The sequence below is a fragment of the Cyprinus carpio genome, chromosome B14 (assembly GCF_018340385.1).
Source record: "Cyprinus carpio isolate SPL01 chromosome B14, ASM1834038v1, whole genome shotgun sequence".
NCBI classification, from domain to species: domain Eukaryota; kingdom Metazoa; phylum Chordata; class Actinopteri; order Cypriniformes; family Cyprinidae; genus Cyprinus; species Cyprinus carpio.
This window is the reverse complement of record NC_056610.1, coordinates 16,584,028-16,601,969: the sequence shown is the minus strand read 5'-3', so window position 1 is coordinate 16,601,969 and position 17,942 is coordinate 16,584,028. Positions and strand designations below refer to the sequence as shown.

The 17,942-nt window shown below is 37.9% G+C and overlaps 2 protein-coding genes across 2 annotated transcripts; both read right to left on the bottom strand.

The window, feature by feature from the left end:
* Window positions 1–19: 19 nt before the first annotated feature.
* Window positions 20–10,346, bottom strand: LOC109102380 (centromere protein I-like). The gene is made up of 20 exons (XM_042738264.1): window positions 10,043–10,346; window positions 9,661–9,798; window positions 9,350–9,468; window positions 8,774–8,881; window positions 8,582–8,630; window positions 8,424–8,470; window positions 8,194–8,283; window positions 7,965–8,096; window positions 6,513–6,638; window positions 5,415–5,535; window positions 5,194–5,288; window positions 4,848–4,965; window positions 4,524–4,588; window positions 4,154–4,263; window positions 3,127–3,262; window positions 2,819–2,943; window positions 1,953–2,001; window positions 1,246–1,464; window positions 780–821; window positions 20–646 (listed from the first exon to the last, which is right to left on the bottom strand). Exons 1-20 carry the CDS (start codon window positions 10,203–10,205, stop codon window positions 506–508), a joined length of 2,193 nt encoding a protein of 730 aa, XP_042594198.1. The 5' UTR covers window positions 10,206–10,346; the 3' UTR covers window positions 20–505.
* A 2,025-nt stretch (window positions 10,347–12,371) lies between these two features.
* tmem35 (transmembrane protein 35) lies at window positions 12,372–14,597 on the bottom strand. The gene is made up of 2 exons (XM_042738256.1): window positions 14,331–14,597; window positions 12,372–13,454 (listed from the first exon to the last, which is right to left on the bottom strand). The coding sequence occupies exons 1-2, from the start codon at window positions 14,448–14,450 to the stop codon at window positions 13,092–13,094; spliced, it is 483 nt and encodes a 160-aa protein (XP_042594190.1). The 5' UTR covers window positions 14,451–14,597; the 3' UTR covers window positions 12,372–13,091.
* Window positions 14,598–17,942: the final 3,345 nt, after the last annotated feature.

Genomic DNA, 17,942 nt, shown 5'->3' with positions numbered 1-17,942 from the left:
ACTGCACATTAGCAGGTCCCCAAATAAGTCCAGTTTAATGTAAAGTTAATCATTTACAAAAAATGGCAAAAGCCTGCACCACACTGCTTTACCTCATGCTGGATCTGAGAACAAAGGATTTATTTTAATGTCAGGTGGATCAAAGATACGTAGCCCATTTGGTTTACAGGAATAAAAAACAAGACTATTAATCCATCTTTGATCATCAGTTTTAAATGTTATAAATAATGGGATTTTGTTTTTTAGATGGCAGTAAAAGCAGTATTTTTTTTTAATCACAATGTTTTAGTTTTTTTTTTTTTTTGTCCACAAAAGATAAAAAGCAAAAAAAGGCCTAAAAATATACACAACACTAAAAGAGACTGGAAAGTAACAAAATGGCTTGTAATGTACATTCAGTATTTACAGTTATGCAAGTGGTTCCTTTCTGCCCTCTTTCGGATGATGACTATAAAATATATACATGTTTTATGAACATCCCTGCCACCTGGACTTCCTGCCAGCATCAAGGCTGACTCTTGGGCTGCCCGTCTTCTTGACTATTCAACGTGGAGCCGTGCCCAGTGTTGGTCTGAATAAAGTTGTTGAGGCCATAGAAACCTTGATTAAAGAGAAACTCCATATACCAGTTCCAGTACTTCCCGGTCTGCAAACATGAAAAGAAGAGTTACGGTGTGGAATATTGCAACAGAATATGACTGATTAAAAAAAAAAAAAGCTCCCATGTTGACCTGAAATAAGTAGTTTTTAATAAAAAGGAGATGATATAACTTTAGTACCTTAATAGAACCGAGATCCACGTTCTTCCTCTCCGGCCAACACTGATAAAGAGAACACATAAATATTCATTGTTCTCCCTTTGCTCTAAATCTCAGTAGTACACTTCTGAATGTTGCAGTCGGACCAAAAAAGGTACTTGTATTATTAAAGATGATGAAAACTCCAGTCTCACACAGCTTCCATGAATAATAAAATGTGATTCTGTATTAATGGATCCTCTATAAAAGATACATTAATACCACATTTATCTCCTTGTCCATTCCTAAAGTTATTAGTGAAAAGTGGAGGCTGCGCTGTCCCCAGTAGTGACACAAGGCTTTACACTTGATGTAATATAATCATCTAATTAGCTTGCGCAGCTGAGTCCCTTTCCTTTGCTCCAGATGAGATGACAGTCCAGCATCACTGTGCGATTACAAACTCTCGTGTTTTTAAATGTCACTAGTGTGAGAATATCTCGCTCACCCTCTGATGAAATTCGATGGCATAGCTGAAAAGCGCCGGGTGGTGGATGAGATCGAAACGGCACCAGGGTTCTGCCACTTTGCTCAGAGCGATAAGATCCTTGTCAATCTCAATATCTGAACCAGGGACGCACCACCAGGAGTTCCACATGGAGTTCACCATGGCTTGAAGGTTCCGATTAAACTCCTTGTATGTGTTTCTGCTAATGTGGAATGTTTGCTGTAATGTGAGAAAATATTAAACGTGAAACTACTGAACAAGTCAACACCTGTCAAGACACATTTTTAGCTCAAAGTGTAAATTCAAATTCCACAGAATGCTTGTGGGTACAATAACACCTTGGTTCCACTAAATGGATCTAATGGGTTACAGTTTGAGACAATCAATCACATATATATTTTAAATGACAAAAGTGCAATGCTGTGATCAAATTATTTGCCCATTTTATTCACTGCAACACCAGTGCCATGCTTTGACTCACTGGGATTCAATCAAGAAATTTCTCTTTTCATCCCCAGCAGGTAAGGTGAGGATTACAGCAATAGCCTCCAGGAGCTTCATTGTAAATTCTTAAAAGCACAGCTTGAAGGTCCTTCTAATTTACCCATTATGAGTAAATTATTTAGACACAAAACCTCTTGCATACACACAGTTGGCTTTTCATGACTTTGCTATGTGTTCATTTTATGACACTGTTTCCTCATTACCTCTCTCTGCTGCTCTTGTTTCTTAGCCAAGGTCAGATTCTTCCGGTATCTGAGAAAAGGATATAACAACAGGATTTTTTTTAATAAAGCTAACATATTATACTAGAATTATTTGTTCTATTTAAAAAAAGAAACATGAAATAGCTTAAGTCAGATATACACTACACACACTTCACACTACAATTGTGAAATTAATGTTGGTAGACTCAAAACTTATTTGAGAATAAGAATTTTCCGGTTTGACTTTTCCCTCAGCACGTTTAAGCCAACAATAGTAATACACTAAAAATGAAAGCCTAGCAAACAAGTGGGCAAAAATGTTGGTCTGTTCCTAACACAATTGTTCTCTCAAAAAGTTCTCATATGATTTGTATGATACTTTGTCTTTTTTTGGAGCTTGGCACTATAAATCCCCATCAACTTTCATTATATGGAAAGCAGTAGCTTATATATTCTTTCATATTGGCATGATAGTATAAAAATGGAAGTCTTTTGATTTTTGAGTGAACCTTTCCCTTTAAGGCCTTCACAGAACCACTGAAAGGTTTGCGTGCAGAAGCAGATGAAAGGATCTTCATACTTGATTTCATCTATTGCTTACAGGCATCATGCCATGGCAATGTAATGCATTTGAAGGTTCAGGCTGTTGCTCTCAGTTTAGCCAGCAGCACACAGGTGTCCCTCTGCCATGGGAACCGCACATGCGATGAAGAGAACCTTACCCTTCACCCAGCTCATTCACCCAAAAGTTCCAGAAGATGCCCTTAATCTAGCATGGCCAGGCTAACATCTCAAGCAGAAAATCTCTAGGATTTACCAGAGTGATAAAACGACCCATAAAGCTTATAATAGCTCACATATAGTACCTGTACATGATGTAGCCAAGCCTATCCACGCTGACAGAGTCTGTGGCAAAGAGCGCTGGGTAGAAAACCCCAGCCGGAGGCATGATGATCAGAGGCAAACTGAACTTCAAAAACATGTCACACACCTAGACATGATGAGAAAAAAAAAGTCTGCATTAGCACAAAGACATTAACAGCAGGGTTTGTTGCACTAAATCTACTAGACGAAAATCAGCACATAAATCTTAGTAAAACTCAGGCTGGAATTTCGGTTGATGTCACTTTGCCAAGAACATCATGTTAATTAAGTTAATCGTAGTTGAGTGTACCGTCTCATAGAAAGCAAGTGTCTGGTTGAGCAGAAGAACATGGCAGCTCTCCAGACGGAGTCCCTCAGATGCCAGCAGTCCCACAAAGCGAACCAGCTCCATAACTGAGTCCATGAAACCAGACAAGGTCATAGTCCTAGGAAAGGGAGTGCATTATTCTTTTCGCTCACTTCTTTGAAAGCATACACAAAATAACATCTGAAAAACGAGTTTTCCTTGCAGAACGTACAAAATAAATCAGCTAAAATCACACCTAGTACACACCAGATGTGTCTTTGTGCTATGCTTGGCACCCACACAATTCGCACAGCACAGAGACCCAAAGCGAAAAAGGGAATAATGGGTGTATCGCATTGATGCATGGCACACCGGCGCAGTCAAACAGGGTTTTGCCCTTGATCATAATTTCTCCTTCAGCTGTGCACTTCAGTAATGTAATAAAAAAATAACCAAATCAGCAGCGAGAAAGAAGCAATACACGACAGGCGAGGGAAAAAATCCACCGCACTTCATTACACACCGTTCCACAGAACACTTTTAGGGTAAACGAGGTTCAGATGGAGCCCGACCACAGGAGCAGTTCATTGATCTCTTTTAAATATAAAATATAAAGAAATCTGCAGTGGTAAACCTCAGGCAAGACTTTTAAAGAGTACAATCACTGGAGTGTGGTCCCATTTCTTCAGATTATTTCTGCAATGTTTTCCAAGACAGAGAGTTTTTGACAGACATTAAAAACTCTCAGAGGACTCAGTAAAGTGCAAGTCACATTAAAGACAACAGCATTTGCAAGTTATTTAAATACTAGTTAAGCAACATGTTTCCAAGACTACTCCAAGATTTTATCAAGAATAAGTAATTAAGCATTTTTGGCAATATTATTATCAGTTAATACCATTTTCTCTGCCTACACAGCCTTGGTTACTTGAGCAAAAAGAAAAGTTGTTTATTTTTTAAATAGGTTGTGAAAATGTGTTGATAACTAACTAAACTGTCAATTTTTATTTCATATTTTTGGTATACTCACATGCTGCTGTTGCTGTTAAGACTGATGTCCAAACCGCCCTCTGATGCGCTGACTGAATGCCATGTCAGCCACTTCACCAGCATGCTATTCAGACACTCGATGACACTACACTGTGAGGAGGACAATGTGAAAAGGCACATTCAGATAAGAGCGAGAAAAAAATCAAATCCGGCTTTCAACTGCTGTGAGCTTAATCACAACACCACTCAAATAACATCCCAGGAAGTGTAAAGATGCCACGGCTTTGTGTAGAAAGAGTAATTCACTTATGTCTGAACGATTTAAGCATTCATTGACATCCTGGCTCACACGGTCATGCTTGTGCTTGATACAAACAAACAGAAAGGAAGACAAAAAACAACATACAAACCTTGAAAAATACTGTGGATGTAAAATACAGTTGCTTCAGTGGCTCAAAGAGAAGTTTATGCATGTCTACAGATGAAGAAAAGAAACGTTAGGTTACAGTTTTACTTACACTGACCAATAAAATGCTGAAGACAATGAAATATGTTATCTGATCAATAAACAATGTAGACATGCCATTATCATTAAAGGTAAGGACTGTTTATCTTTTAGAACACTCCATGCATTTCACAAAAATTAAAAAGTCAGCAAGTGCAAAATGTTACGAGAGCAGAAATGGTATTTCTTGAATTCCTCTGGTTGCAGCAGAGGTAATTGGGACACTCACAGAAGCTTGGCATCAAGGGGATGTCACTAAGAAGATCCAGGATCTGCGGCCGGAGTAGACAGCCGTCCCACACACTCAGAAACTTATAAAGAAAACTCTCCGTGCTGGAGAATCCCTCCTGAGAACAATGCACAAATACAAACCCTGTCAATGTGGGATTTTACAAGTGGGGAGATCATTCAGGAACGCAGAAGAGAAAGAAAGCAAGGCAGAAAAAATGATTGATAGATGTCCTGGGGTTTGTGGAATAAACTGCCACATGTTTCTGATATTAAACATCCAACCTTGAGGCTGCCAAGGTTAATTTCCTATTGAGTTATACTTGTCTTCTGTTGCTTGGTTGTACCTGAAGGAACTGCTGTGAAAAGAGGATGGTGCTCAGGAAGCGGCAGGCTTCTGAAGTGTTGTCAGAACTTCCATCCACGGGACATAGTAAAAACTCTGCCCAGAACATACAAGAATAAACTGCATTATGTTACTGAACTGGAATTTGAATGGGAACTTTAAAGGCAAGGAGAGACTTAAGATAAGCTTGAAAAGGTTTGGAATATGACATGGAAAATTTACCCTCTTGCAATGAGTGCCCAAGCCAAAAGTTAAGGCGCAGGAAGGCAGATTCATCCTGTACACAGTCCAGATAGTGCAGAGCCAGAGCTGATCCCAGAAGCGAACCCATCTGGGCAGGCAGCTGAAAACAAGTTATGACTTTAACATAAAGCTGCAATATACTATACATCGTGCATCTACAAAACACAGAGACAGTATATCATAACCAAGAGCTGTCAACACAGCTGGAGGCAAATAAACCAATTCAGTCATACTTCTGGCTCCTTTGAGACCTGTACTGAAACTGACAGTTTAGTACAACAGTTTAGATGAAACACATTCCAGCATTCTACGTTCTCACTCTTTTCAAAAACTGTAATTTGTGTCAGTCTACAAACAGCTGCCTCACAATACGGGACTTCAACAAATAATAAATAAATAAAACTAAGTGACAGATTGACAACGGACATGGCTGAATCCTTCTGTAATTAACAAGCAAATGTATCATTCATCTGAGAAATGACTGATTCTAATGATGGGGTTGCCACGGTGAGAAAGAATCAATGATCTTTCCCCACGGCCACAAATGAACTGTTTTTTTCCACATGACTGACTCCACCAGCTTCTTCCTCAATCCTTTCCTATTGCAGACTGCAAAATCACCCTAAAACATGGTGCAGGAACACTATGACGATATTCATTTTGTAAAGTATTTTGAAGCAGAATGAAGCATAAATGTCTGCATTAAAAGGAATTAAATAAGGTCAGTGGGTCCGATCTGTAAATATTTTATGACTTGCCAATTGAGAGTGTAATATATTGTTTAGTACTTACAGACACCACAGTGTTGATGAACATTAAACAAACCGAAAATTAAAAATTACATCTGAGATTTAACTACTGTGAAAGATTCTGCAGTAATATAAATTAGATGGCAGACTTGATGACATGCTCACTGATCAGTCTTGTGAAGGCTTATCTCCACCAAGTGGCCAAACAACAGTAGTGCAGATCCGTGTAAATTTGATGAATATTATGCAATATGGCATTTTGCATTTAAAGAGCCAGGAAATTAATATCCTATTATATTGCTAGTCAATAAAAAGACATGTGCATTACCTCTATATTGTGAATGTTCTCCAGTAGCTCTTTGAAGGAACGGAGCTCCTGCAGGCGTAACACCTTCTTGCTGGAGTTGCTGTCGAATGCCGAGGTCAAGGGAGGTATCGCTAGGTGATGTAGTTTCTGTGGACATTAGATACATACATTCAGTTTAAAGATTAACTGATACATTTTCTTTTTGTCCCCTATTCATATAATTTCAGAACTTGCACATTTAAGACTGGAATATACAAGGCCAGTTTTCTGCCCCAATTTCCAGTTTGGAGGAGTCAAAGTCAATTTTAAAAGGCATAAGTTGCATCTAAACATGCCTACTTCCATATTATGCTGTAGTGAGAAAAATAGTATGTGAAATTCATAGTATTCATGTGGGACAGTCTGGCCTAATGGTTAGCGAGTCAGACCTATGACCCGAAGGTTGGCTGCCCACTGCTCCGGGTGTGTGTTCACAATGTGTGTGTTCACTTCTGTGTGTGTGCACTTGGATGGATTAAATGCAGAGCACAAATTCCAAGTATGGGTCACCATACTTGGCCACGACACATTACTTCACTTTCAATTTCACTTTAAACCAGTAGGTGAAAAGTACCTAAATGGCCTACTATTATTGACGACGTCATGATGAGGCCACAGGAACGAAACGACGTTGTGAAACGACGCACCTAGCACTGGTAAGTCACGTAACAGTAACAACGGTGAATGAAGCACATCCGAATTTGCCCATTGGTCTCCCGGCAAAAAGTGCATTGTATTTGGTGGAAACAGGGTGTATTGTGTTTTTTGATTCTGGCTGCATCATTTAGTATATGATGCCCAGCTTTTAGGCAAGTCTAGTGTTTTAAAATCTGTTAAAATTTTTGATGCATGTAACAGTCTTTAGTTGACAAGTCAGTGTTCTCTAAAGCTCTTTACAGTAGGGCTGGGAAAATAAATCGATGCATCGCGAATCGAGAAATGATTCAGCATCGGTTCTGATTTTCTCCGAATGCATCGCGATTCTTTCTTGAATCAATTCGGAGCATAGTTTTGAACATCAGATGGCACTCCATGCTTTAGAAACAACCGTACTCTGCTTGTTTCCAAATCCTTACACACACTTGAACCTAAAATAATAATTCATAAAATTTGAAAAGGTTGAAGCAAATTACAAAGGGGTTCACAGTGGGTTGTGTTTACATTAATCTCGTGTCATAAAAGCATTCTAAGCTGAGGTGAAATTACATGATATGCCAAATGCACTAGCGCTCTTTAGCCCTCTTCTTCATGAGCATTTAAGTGTGCGGATAAAAACTAGATTAGAGCGCAATCTGCTGTTAAAATCTAAGCTCAGAATCGATTCCTGAGGAATCGTGATGCATTCTGAAAATCTAAGAATCGATCCAAGAAACGATTCTGCATCGATTTATCGTCCCAGCCCTACTTTACAGTATTACTATGATGACATCTTACCCGCTTTCTGGAGGATGGCTTCTCTTTCACATCCAGGCTGAGGCTCTGGTCAACTAAAACAGCACCCTTGTTTTTCCTCTGCACAGCACTAAGAGCCACTTTCCAGGTGGAGTTGTGATTCTTGAATCCAGTCTGAAAAACAAAAAATTGCTTTGTCTAAGAGTCTGAAACACCTGGCAGAAGAACAAAGCTCTGTTGGAAAAAGCAGTAACGAATACAATACACTAACCCTCACTCTTGATGGAAGAGAGAGCGTCACTAGGTCTGGTCGGAACACTTTGTAGAGTGCTAGAAGTTGTGTGAGAAATGGTTGTCTACCCTAATAGGTAAAAGGAGAGAAAAACAAAGTACTTGTGAAATGAAACATCCAATTACAAGAAACATTCTCTAGCACTACAGTTAATCTATCTTTATAATAAAGGATATTGAGGTGTTTATTTTAATAGATGGAGTCTTTACCATTTTGGCCTGAATATCCAACAGTTTTCTGACTCTGTATGGGTGAACTACGAAAGTGGGGGAAAAAAAAAAAATCAGAATAACAAGCAAGTAACATCATGTTGTACTCTTACAGCATTTACAGACAAAAAAATTAAACCACTTAGTCATCAACTCACCATGTTCCCGCATGGTTAAAAGGTACAACAAGTGGCAAATAAAAGGGCACTGGAAGAAAAAATTATAATAATTAGCCTAGTAAATTAACTTGAAAGACTTTTTCTTTTAATGCAATTATAAAACATATGCCAGTAGACTTACAACATGGACATATCCTAAATTAGAAAAAAACTTTGCAAAGCACAACTAACCAGATTTTCTTCTGTCACAAAGCTGAAAATGAAGCCATAAATGGACCTCAAGTCATCTTTGCAGTCAATCAGGTCAAAAACAGTGAGCACCCAGCGGACAAAGAGAACCAAAAGAAAAGATATGAACCAAGTGTTCAAAAATAGCAATGAAACAGAAGCAGTGACAGATTCTGACAGGGACAGATACAAGACTTGGTTCTATGCAACAGGTGTTGATTGGATTTTGAGATGTGGGTGATGCATTAAAAAAAAAATGGAGTCAGATGAAATCAAGCCTTCAGGGGTCGGTTTAAGGGGGGACTAAATAACTGTCAAAGTCCTAAATACATAACCAGAGAGAAGTCTGTCATTCCATCATAAGACAGAGACATTATGATATTTTAATTAAAATGTAAATAACTAAAAAAAAAAATTATATATATACATTAAATAAAGGAAAAAAATAATAATAAAAGAACATAATATATAGATGAATCTTTCAAGATTTATAAAATGTATTACATTTTCATTTCTGGTACCTAATTTTGATACCTATGAACCAAAAGCAAATGAGCAGATACAATCGACAGCCCTCACCTGTGCATTCATTGGCATTTTCCCTACACACAGCCACGACACCCCCTTTACAATGGCCTCCTGCGGCACCACTGTGGCAGGTATGAGAAACTTCAGCACACGGGTACAGTTTGCAGTTCCTGTCAGATAAACTGAATTTAATTATCTGTGCCATAAACCACTAAAGCCATTTAGCAGAAAGAGGATGAGCAACTGCTGATATGTTTGATTGTGATCTAATTGCTATAATGTTTCTCATGATGAATTCCTGCTCATGTTATAATGTAAACAAATACAGCTGAAGAAATCTGTGCATCCTCTAATTATATTACCTGCATTGAGGCTCAAAGCCAGGTCCAGTAGTACTGTGATGACCTCTGGAGGAAGACCCTTACTGAGGGCCACTGTCTCCACCCTCACCATATTCCTCTCCAGCTCATCATTACCTCTGACTACTGTGCCAACTTCCACTGTATCATACAACAATACATGTAAACAGATATTATGACACTTAGATGTGATGCAGTATCTGATGACGACACCCTCACACAGATAAACAAAAGAACCTAACAGACTTTAGGTCGTTATCAGAGTTACTAAAGGACGAACTAAAGGAACAGTTATTGAAATAAAAAAGTACCTACTATTAAACGTCGATAACACTTTAAAATAGCTTTTGTAATCCGTTTCTATAATGTTTTATGCTGCACTTACCCTGAGACAAATACTTCACCGCGAGACCAAAGGGATCCGCCTCGCCTTTTCTCTTCTCTTTTTCTGCCAAACGCAAACTTCTGTTGCTCGCAGAGGAGACGGAGGAGTCTATTTGTCCGGACGGCTCGGAGCCTAACCCCGCAAGGTTAGATAAATCGGCCATTTTTTCGCTACATTATATTATTATTTGCTCTCTCTCGCGTGTTTGTCTCGGTCGCTGAAGAAACACATTCAAACCAAACGCCAAATCTGCCGCGACCGTTTGAACATGCGCACTGCATCACTTCCTGTACTGCCACTAGCGCAATGAGCTGAAAGCGGAATAGCTTTACTGCGTTATTAATGTATGGTTGTGTTTCAGAATTCATTATTTATTTATTTTTTTCATTGAATTCGTAATTTGCATTTATCGTTGTTAAGGCAAGGCAAGGCAAATTAGATGCACAGTCAAATGAATACCAAGGGAAGTTCCACGAATGTAAATTATTATACGGCTAATATATTATATACGTGGTTACTGTGTCTAAGATACATTTCTCTAAGGGGTGATATATATATATATATATGTATAATTATTATTACTATTATTTCCAAGGTATTACTGGTAGGATACTAAGATGTACAGCATTTTTTTAATAATTATCGTGGACCCATTGAAACCAATCGAGCTACGATCAGCTACGATGCTTTTGGAAAACGCAGCTTTGAGCTTGAGCTCTCTGGCTGTAGGGCTGTAGCAGAGCCCGTCTACGGAGAGCCTTCCCACTCCCTATTAAGTCCTATTGTACCGAATTTTGGTTGCAGTTCCACCAGAGTTCCACTGGGGGCGATCGCCGTGAGTGCAAAATGAATGGGAGTCTATGGGGCTAGACGGCTAAATTTGTTCCTTTCACCCGATTGCCGTTGAGAAATCTCAGATCTGATTGTAGGTTTTGCAAGTTCAACATGGGTTATAGGTGGAAAGTTGAATGAACGAGTACTTATGTCCTTTCGATTTCTTACAGGTTGAGTTGTTGTTGCCCATAACACGCTAGCATTCTGCTAATGAACGCATAACGTATGACGTCATTGACATTTTAAAATACTTTTTAAAGCAAATAAGTGACTCTAAAAAATCTAACACCCAGCAATATATAATTTCTTTGCATCTCCTTTCGAATACAACATTCAAATTACTAGACAAAAAAATTATATCCTGAGAAAAGTGGATTTTGTGGGGTATACCGCCATTGACCTCCATTCATTCTGCACTCGTCCTGTGAGCGCCCTCATATGGAATCAGAGTGGAACTGCAACCAGTTCAGAAGCCGGAAGTGTAGTGAGAGTGAAACTTCTCGCCATATTAGACATTCTCTGGCTGTAGCCTGTAGCCATTCTTCAACTTCATGTGATATTTTATGGTGGTTGGCAAACCAACGTAGAATGTGCTTATCTGCCACCTACTGGACTGGGGAGAGCAACGTCAAAGTGGTTGAAAAATGAATTAAAATATTCATTATATAACAGCAAATTATCAGACCAAATTTTGAGACATCAAGATACTGAGTTGACTATATTTGATAAATAGATTGGTTGTTATTAAGTGGTAAGAACTGTAAAAGAAAAAAGGGCACCGTTATACTATTATGTGATGATACTCTAATGATGCATACTAAGAAAATACTATACATCCACACTTTAAGTATTTCTTTTGGTGGACTGATTTTTTTTTTCTATTTTTCATTCTATTTAAATCCGTTTAGTAAAAAGTGAGCAAGACATAAAAATCACAAGTGGTGTTTTTAATACTGTCACCAAACTCCATGATAAACTGCATAGAGGTTTTATTGTCAGCATCTGCATGCACAAACATCAGTTGTTACCCCTCACTGTCAAATTTTAATATGACCCATTCTGTGTAAACTAAGAATGCACAATTCAGGTCATGAACTAGCTGGGCATTCTGGTAAAGGTTTAGACACAGGTCATGTTCTCCGTTAGGTATTTTTACTCAGTTACAAACAGCAAATTATCAGTATACATCCAAACATATCAGACAAGTTTCTCAATTCTACTCCTTCCAGCAGTGTGCATTTAGAATGTATCCTTATTTGAGACACCTGATTCATCTCTTCAGTTTATTAGTAGTGATGCATAAACTGAATTTAGTATGTAAAATTAGTAAGACACCTCAAATGAGAAGTGCTGGGTTTTCAGGAACAGTATAAAGGAACAAATTGATCTAAAGAAAATACAGTAGATAAAAAATAAAAAAATTTTAGTAATAAAAATTGTAAAACAATGTGGTAGTTCTATGACTCAAAAGGAGAAAAGAACCATAAGAAGAATCCAAGGATAAATTTTTTATTTGACTGTGTTTGAGAGACAACCTAGAAAATCAAATTTGATCAAAAGAAACAAAGAAATATTATTATATGCAAATTAAAAAAGAATAATAACATGCAGAACTTACATGTACCTAAACAAACTGCTGTTATGTTTTCAGTTTGGATGGTTGTAACAGATTTTGAGGCACCAGAAAAGCTACTGTCTGCCATCTGACTCGAACATTTAAACAAATGATGTACAGCATTTTTTAATAATAAAAAATCAATCTCAGTGTAAACAGAACCGGTTTTATATAGTATTCATCGACAGTAGCTCAAAAGTAAATAAACCATCACAAAAAACTGTTGACATTTGAAGAAACGTGTATCACAGTATAATCTTAAAAGTGGCATTTTGGATATTGTTCAATGCAGGGCCAAAATAATAATAATAACAATAAATACAACTGGGAATTACAGTAGTTTAATCTTTTGTTGCAAAACCACAACCAAAACAGTTGCCACAATGGTGATTGTCCAAACTGAAAATTTGTGTTTTAAATAAGAAGTTTTACAGGTGAGACATGAGGTAAACGTAAAATAAGATCTGGTTTTCTGGCTTCTGTTATGTAGTTGTGGGACATAAATCACCTTTTGGGACTACTGTCTTTTTTTCCCGAGCACCTTCTCTACTATCCAGAGAAACAGATCTGCTGCCAGGTGCTCCTTCTGCAATTGTGGAGCTAAGAAACTTTGACTTTGTTCTTTTCCTGGGCAGTGATCTGCTCTTCTCGTCTCTCCTCCCTCTCAGGCCGGTCCTCACCCTGACGAGCAATGAGCAGCCGACACGTCAGCAAAATACCAAACACTAGGGCATGAGCATAGCGTTTTAGAGGATCTCCAACCAGCTGGTGGAAGAAAAGCACCGCTAGCATGACCAGTAGCAGAATAAAGTTGGCCACGTCTTTTGGTCTCCCTGGCACAAGGGTCAGAACAATTCCACATCCCACCTCAAGAGTACCAATAATCTTGCGTAGAAGTACAGAAGAAACGCCCATTTTTTTCAGTGCTGGAAGGGCCTTTGCATAACTCTTGTATGCCCTTTTCTGGAAAGTAAACAGAAACATCAAATTTACATTTTTGTCAAGAATATTTAACATTAATACATATGTTACACATTTAACTATGTATTATATACACTGCAAAAATGAAATGATGGATGGATGGATGGATGGATGGATAGATAGATAGATAGATAGATAGATGCAAATGCTTGATATATTTTTGTTTTTGTAATATTGTAATGCTTATATTGACCCAACTGTATTGCATTGAATTGTACTGTAATTTATATATATATATATATATATATATATATATATATATATATATATATATATATATATATATATATATATATATATATATATACACACACACACACACACACACGCGCGTCTATGACATCAGCACAGCAGCTGCTACACCTGCAGATGGAAGATAGAATTTGCTGGAAAGCGGCGCCATTGCTTTATCATGAGCTGCTTTAAAAGGATTGTTTTAGAAGATAATCATCACACGTCATATCTGAGAGCGTTTCTTCTGTTTATCATACAGATGATGCGCATTGTAATGTCATAATTGACCTATTTTTTGCTGTAATGAAACAATGTTGCGGCTGTGCGCTGTTCAGCTGCTCCAATGATGTTTTACATAATTCGACTCAGTATCAGGATTTTAATTATGTCTTTCTTATATCTAAGCTTATAGATGGAATTAAATTAAGTTTATCTTATATTCACCGACACATCCAATACAAAGAATGAACATTAAATTATTGTTAAACAAGCAGGCAGCGACATTTTATAGAAAAATGCAAAAAGAGCCAGTTACGTTCGCACCCCCTCCTAAAACAAAAGCCGGTTGCCTCCAGCTGAAGCTTCATTTGCTCACATGGATGCTGCTAAGCGACGATCACTTACCATTTCACTATAGGCATCTTTGCTTAACCTTGGTGTGAGTTTAATTGTACCCATGAACACGAAGAACAGACCCAGTGCAAAGGAAAGGGCGACAATGGTTATGGTTCTTGGCGAGGCCATCTTCGGTAAAGTCTCCTTTCGATTGGCATCCGTTGTCCCGCTCCAGTTTTCTTCACTGTCCTGCTGAAGATGCTGAAGGGGGGAAGGGCTTGATGAGTACAGTCAAATATGGCTGCATGTCATTCCCCTTCACTACTAGGGAGCACCATTAGAGGGCGTTGCGGTTTATTAATGTCTTTCCCTGCGTCTCAATGTGCCTACTTATACTACGCCCTTAAAGTATGTACTCTCTTGGTGAAGAAAAAGAACACACTTTGAGTGTGTAGTAGAAGAGTATGCAAGCTTTGGGACATACTATCACGTCACACAATTGCTCTGTCGCACCTGTTACACGCACCCTATCACTGTAAACTGGCCTGTCAATCATCTTGTAACAGTTAACATACTTCACGTTTCATTTAATTTAACTTCCAATAGTACTGGAGAGAAAAGAAGTAGCTCGTTGATCTGCAGTCGCGGGTCTTTCATGCGGAGAACTCTGCTAATATGTTCTGCATAATGATGCGTTTAAAAGGTAACGACCAAATTGATGTTTATAAAAGTTCATATTGCTGTTGCAGATGAAATATAACACGGATAACTATAAATTCATATTTTTTTACCAGGTTAAATGTTGATCATTAGCAGAGCTGGGTAGATTACTTATGAATTGTAATCAGTTACTGATTACAGATTACATGACAAAATTTGTAGTCAGTAATATAATCTCTTAGATTACACATTTTTGGTAACGTAATCTGATTACTTTTGGATTACATTTAGATTACATTTGTGCTAACCCTTATTTGATATCACATATAATGATTTAGCCTAATCTTGTGCTATTTTGACAGATAAAAAATATATATATATTCCAAAAAATATATTTAATTAAGTCAATAGCTTCTTTTTCAAGTGCAATGTATGGAAAGTTAATTCTTAAAAAAAATACTAACACTAATGTACCTTGCTGTAAGTGTTTGCTAACATCTTATGATTTTAAAGCATATTAAACTTAGAATTAAGTAAAAGAAAACAGCTACATTACAAAAAACAATATTGAAAAACATGAAATTTACAGCAATATCCCTGATAGGTCAAATATTAAAAAAAAAACAAAAAAACACTAGAAGTGTATATGATGTATCAATGAAAAACATTAGCTACATTCCAAACATACATTCTGAAAAAGACAAATTCACACAGCAATGACATTTCTATCCATCTCAAACATTTTAAGTGCATAGTACTAATGAGGAAAAGACACCAAACGATGTAGTACACATGCCAGACCAGCATAAGGCACTGAAATTCTGCCATAGAGACACATTAAGAACGGAGAAGACATGGACTATGCGCATAAACCTTGCGCTCGGTATACCAAACGAACATTGAACAATACATTAATTAATTTGTGTTAATGTTAATTAATAAAAAAAACAATTGTTCAGTGTTTGTTCATGTTTTTGTTGCTCTTACGTGACGTAGCAGTGTTTGACTAGGGGCGAGACGTGGGCTGATGACATCATCGTTTCAGAAAATATACGGAGTCCACATGAAAATGAGGCGGCATTTTCAAATTTATCCATTCTGGGACCCGGTTTAAAAATACATCGGTTTCACTCTTCCAAAACCCCAGATCCGTGTGGACGAAACACCTATACTTACAAAATGTATGCATATACAGCGAAATGCGTCTCCGTGTGGACGGGGCCTTGAAGTGCATAAGGTAGTAACAATGAAGAAAAATCAACATTACAAAAAATATATTAAAGAACATGAAATTCCCAGCAATAACTTTGCTAGGACAAAGATTTCCGTGGACAGCAAATTAATCTGTGGTAGGCAGCTCTTACACTGAACAGTGACATTTTCCCGTGTCTTTCTTTAAAAATGAAATGATGTCTGTGCATCCAGTGATTAAAGGCTGCTTTACCCGCTATTTTCCATTATCTTGTTGCTGATTTCTTCTGAGCGTGATTCTGACACCCCTCCCCCCTCTCCGCCGGAAAAACTGAAGAATCACGAACGTATATAAGCGGCAGGGTTATTAGGAAAAAATATAAACGTTAAAAAAGAAAACTTATTACCATTGTGTAAATAATATGTAATCATGTAATCCATAAAAAAGTAACTGTAGTCTGATTACGAGTATTTTAAAAAGTAGTTTACTCTAATTACAAGTACTTGAGATTTGGAATCTGATTACGTAATCCAGATTACATGTAATCCGTTACTACCCAGCTCTGATCATTAGTAACTCAAACCCCTGTAAACTTGTAAATCTCTCTACCTAACCGTTGATCGCGCGCATCCGCCACATTTGTAGTTTTTCTAACACGTTTTTATTCGTGTTTGTAGTCCTGGACCGAATCCTTCGCCAAAGCGCAATGGATTGTGGGCAATTTTAGCCATTAGAGTGCGCATGGATCGACCTGAAATAGTAGACCATCCGGGGACTTTTGGCATACTCTTTTCAACATACTATGCTTTGGGACACACTTATTCTAAGCTCACATACCTAGGATCTAGGATGGATAGTATGAACATTGAGACGCAGGGATAGACATAAAGCCAGCTGCAGCCTGTGCTTCTCAACACTAGGAGGCCTCAGCAAACTTACAAAGAAACCACACGCAGGATGTTCAGAAAATGCAAATTTTGTACCATTCTCAACAAAAGTAGGCTATTCCACTAGTTTGGACAACTTGCTAGCTTTTTAGTTATTATTTAAAAATATAAATGGCATTAAATTACCCTTTGTTTTCCCTTTGTTTTTCAGTTAGTCTTCAGGTAGCGAGAGACAGCTCGACGAATAACTTTAGCTTAACAAAGCGCCAACTGGTTCTTATTCAAAACTAACTGTTTAATAATATGTAAGGAATATTTGACGAAGGGTCGTTGAATTATTAGAAAAATAATGCACACCCGAGGTGGTGATCGTTGCTAGTTCAAGCCCGGAGTCAATTAACGTTACTCCGCTTATACTACGGTTACCACACCCCAAGACATCGATCAGATGATATATTTAAAGGGATTCGTCCGGTTTTTGTAATTAAATCCTTATTGTAAGTAGGACTATTTCTTCCGCGTCTCATCCAATGCCTCTTTTGCTGGTTCCAAAACGTTATTTTAAAGCTCGTAATGGAGGCTTGAGCCGCTGATAGCATTCTAATGCAGTTATTAGAAGGAGAGCGAGAGAGACAGAGACACACAGAGAAAGAGAGAGAGAGCTTGTGTGAATTAGCTACCTCTGTGCGTCCCTCAACAGTGTTCTGCAGCAGCGTCTCTAAACAGCGCTGTGATTACCTCGCTAGTGAGAAATGTCATGTGTATTTATTTTCGGAAAATCGTCTGTCATGTTGTTGTTATTGTTAGCCCTGTAATTTCTGTTATTACAGTTTTACTATGCGAAGTGATATGGAACTGTAACGCGGTCAGGAGAGCTGCCTGGAACTACGTTCGCCGTACGATTCCCAGAAAATAATTGCGCATCTCAGAACGTTCGTCAGC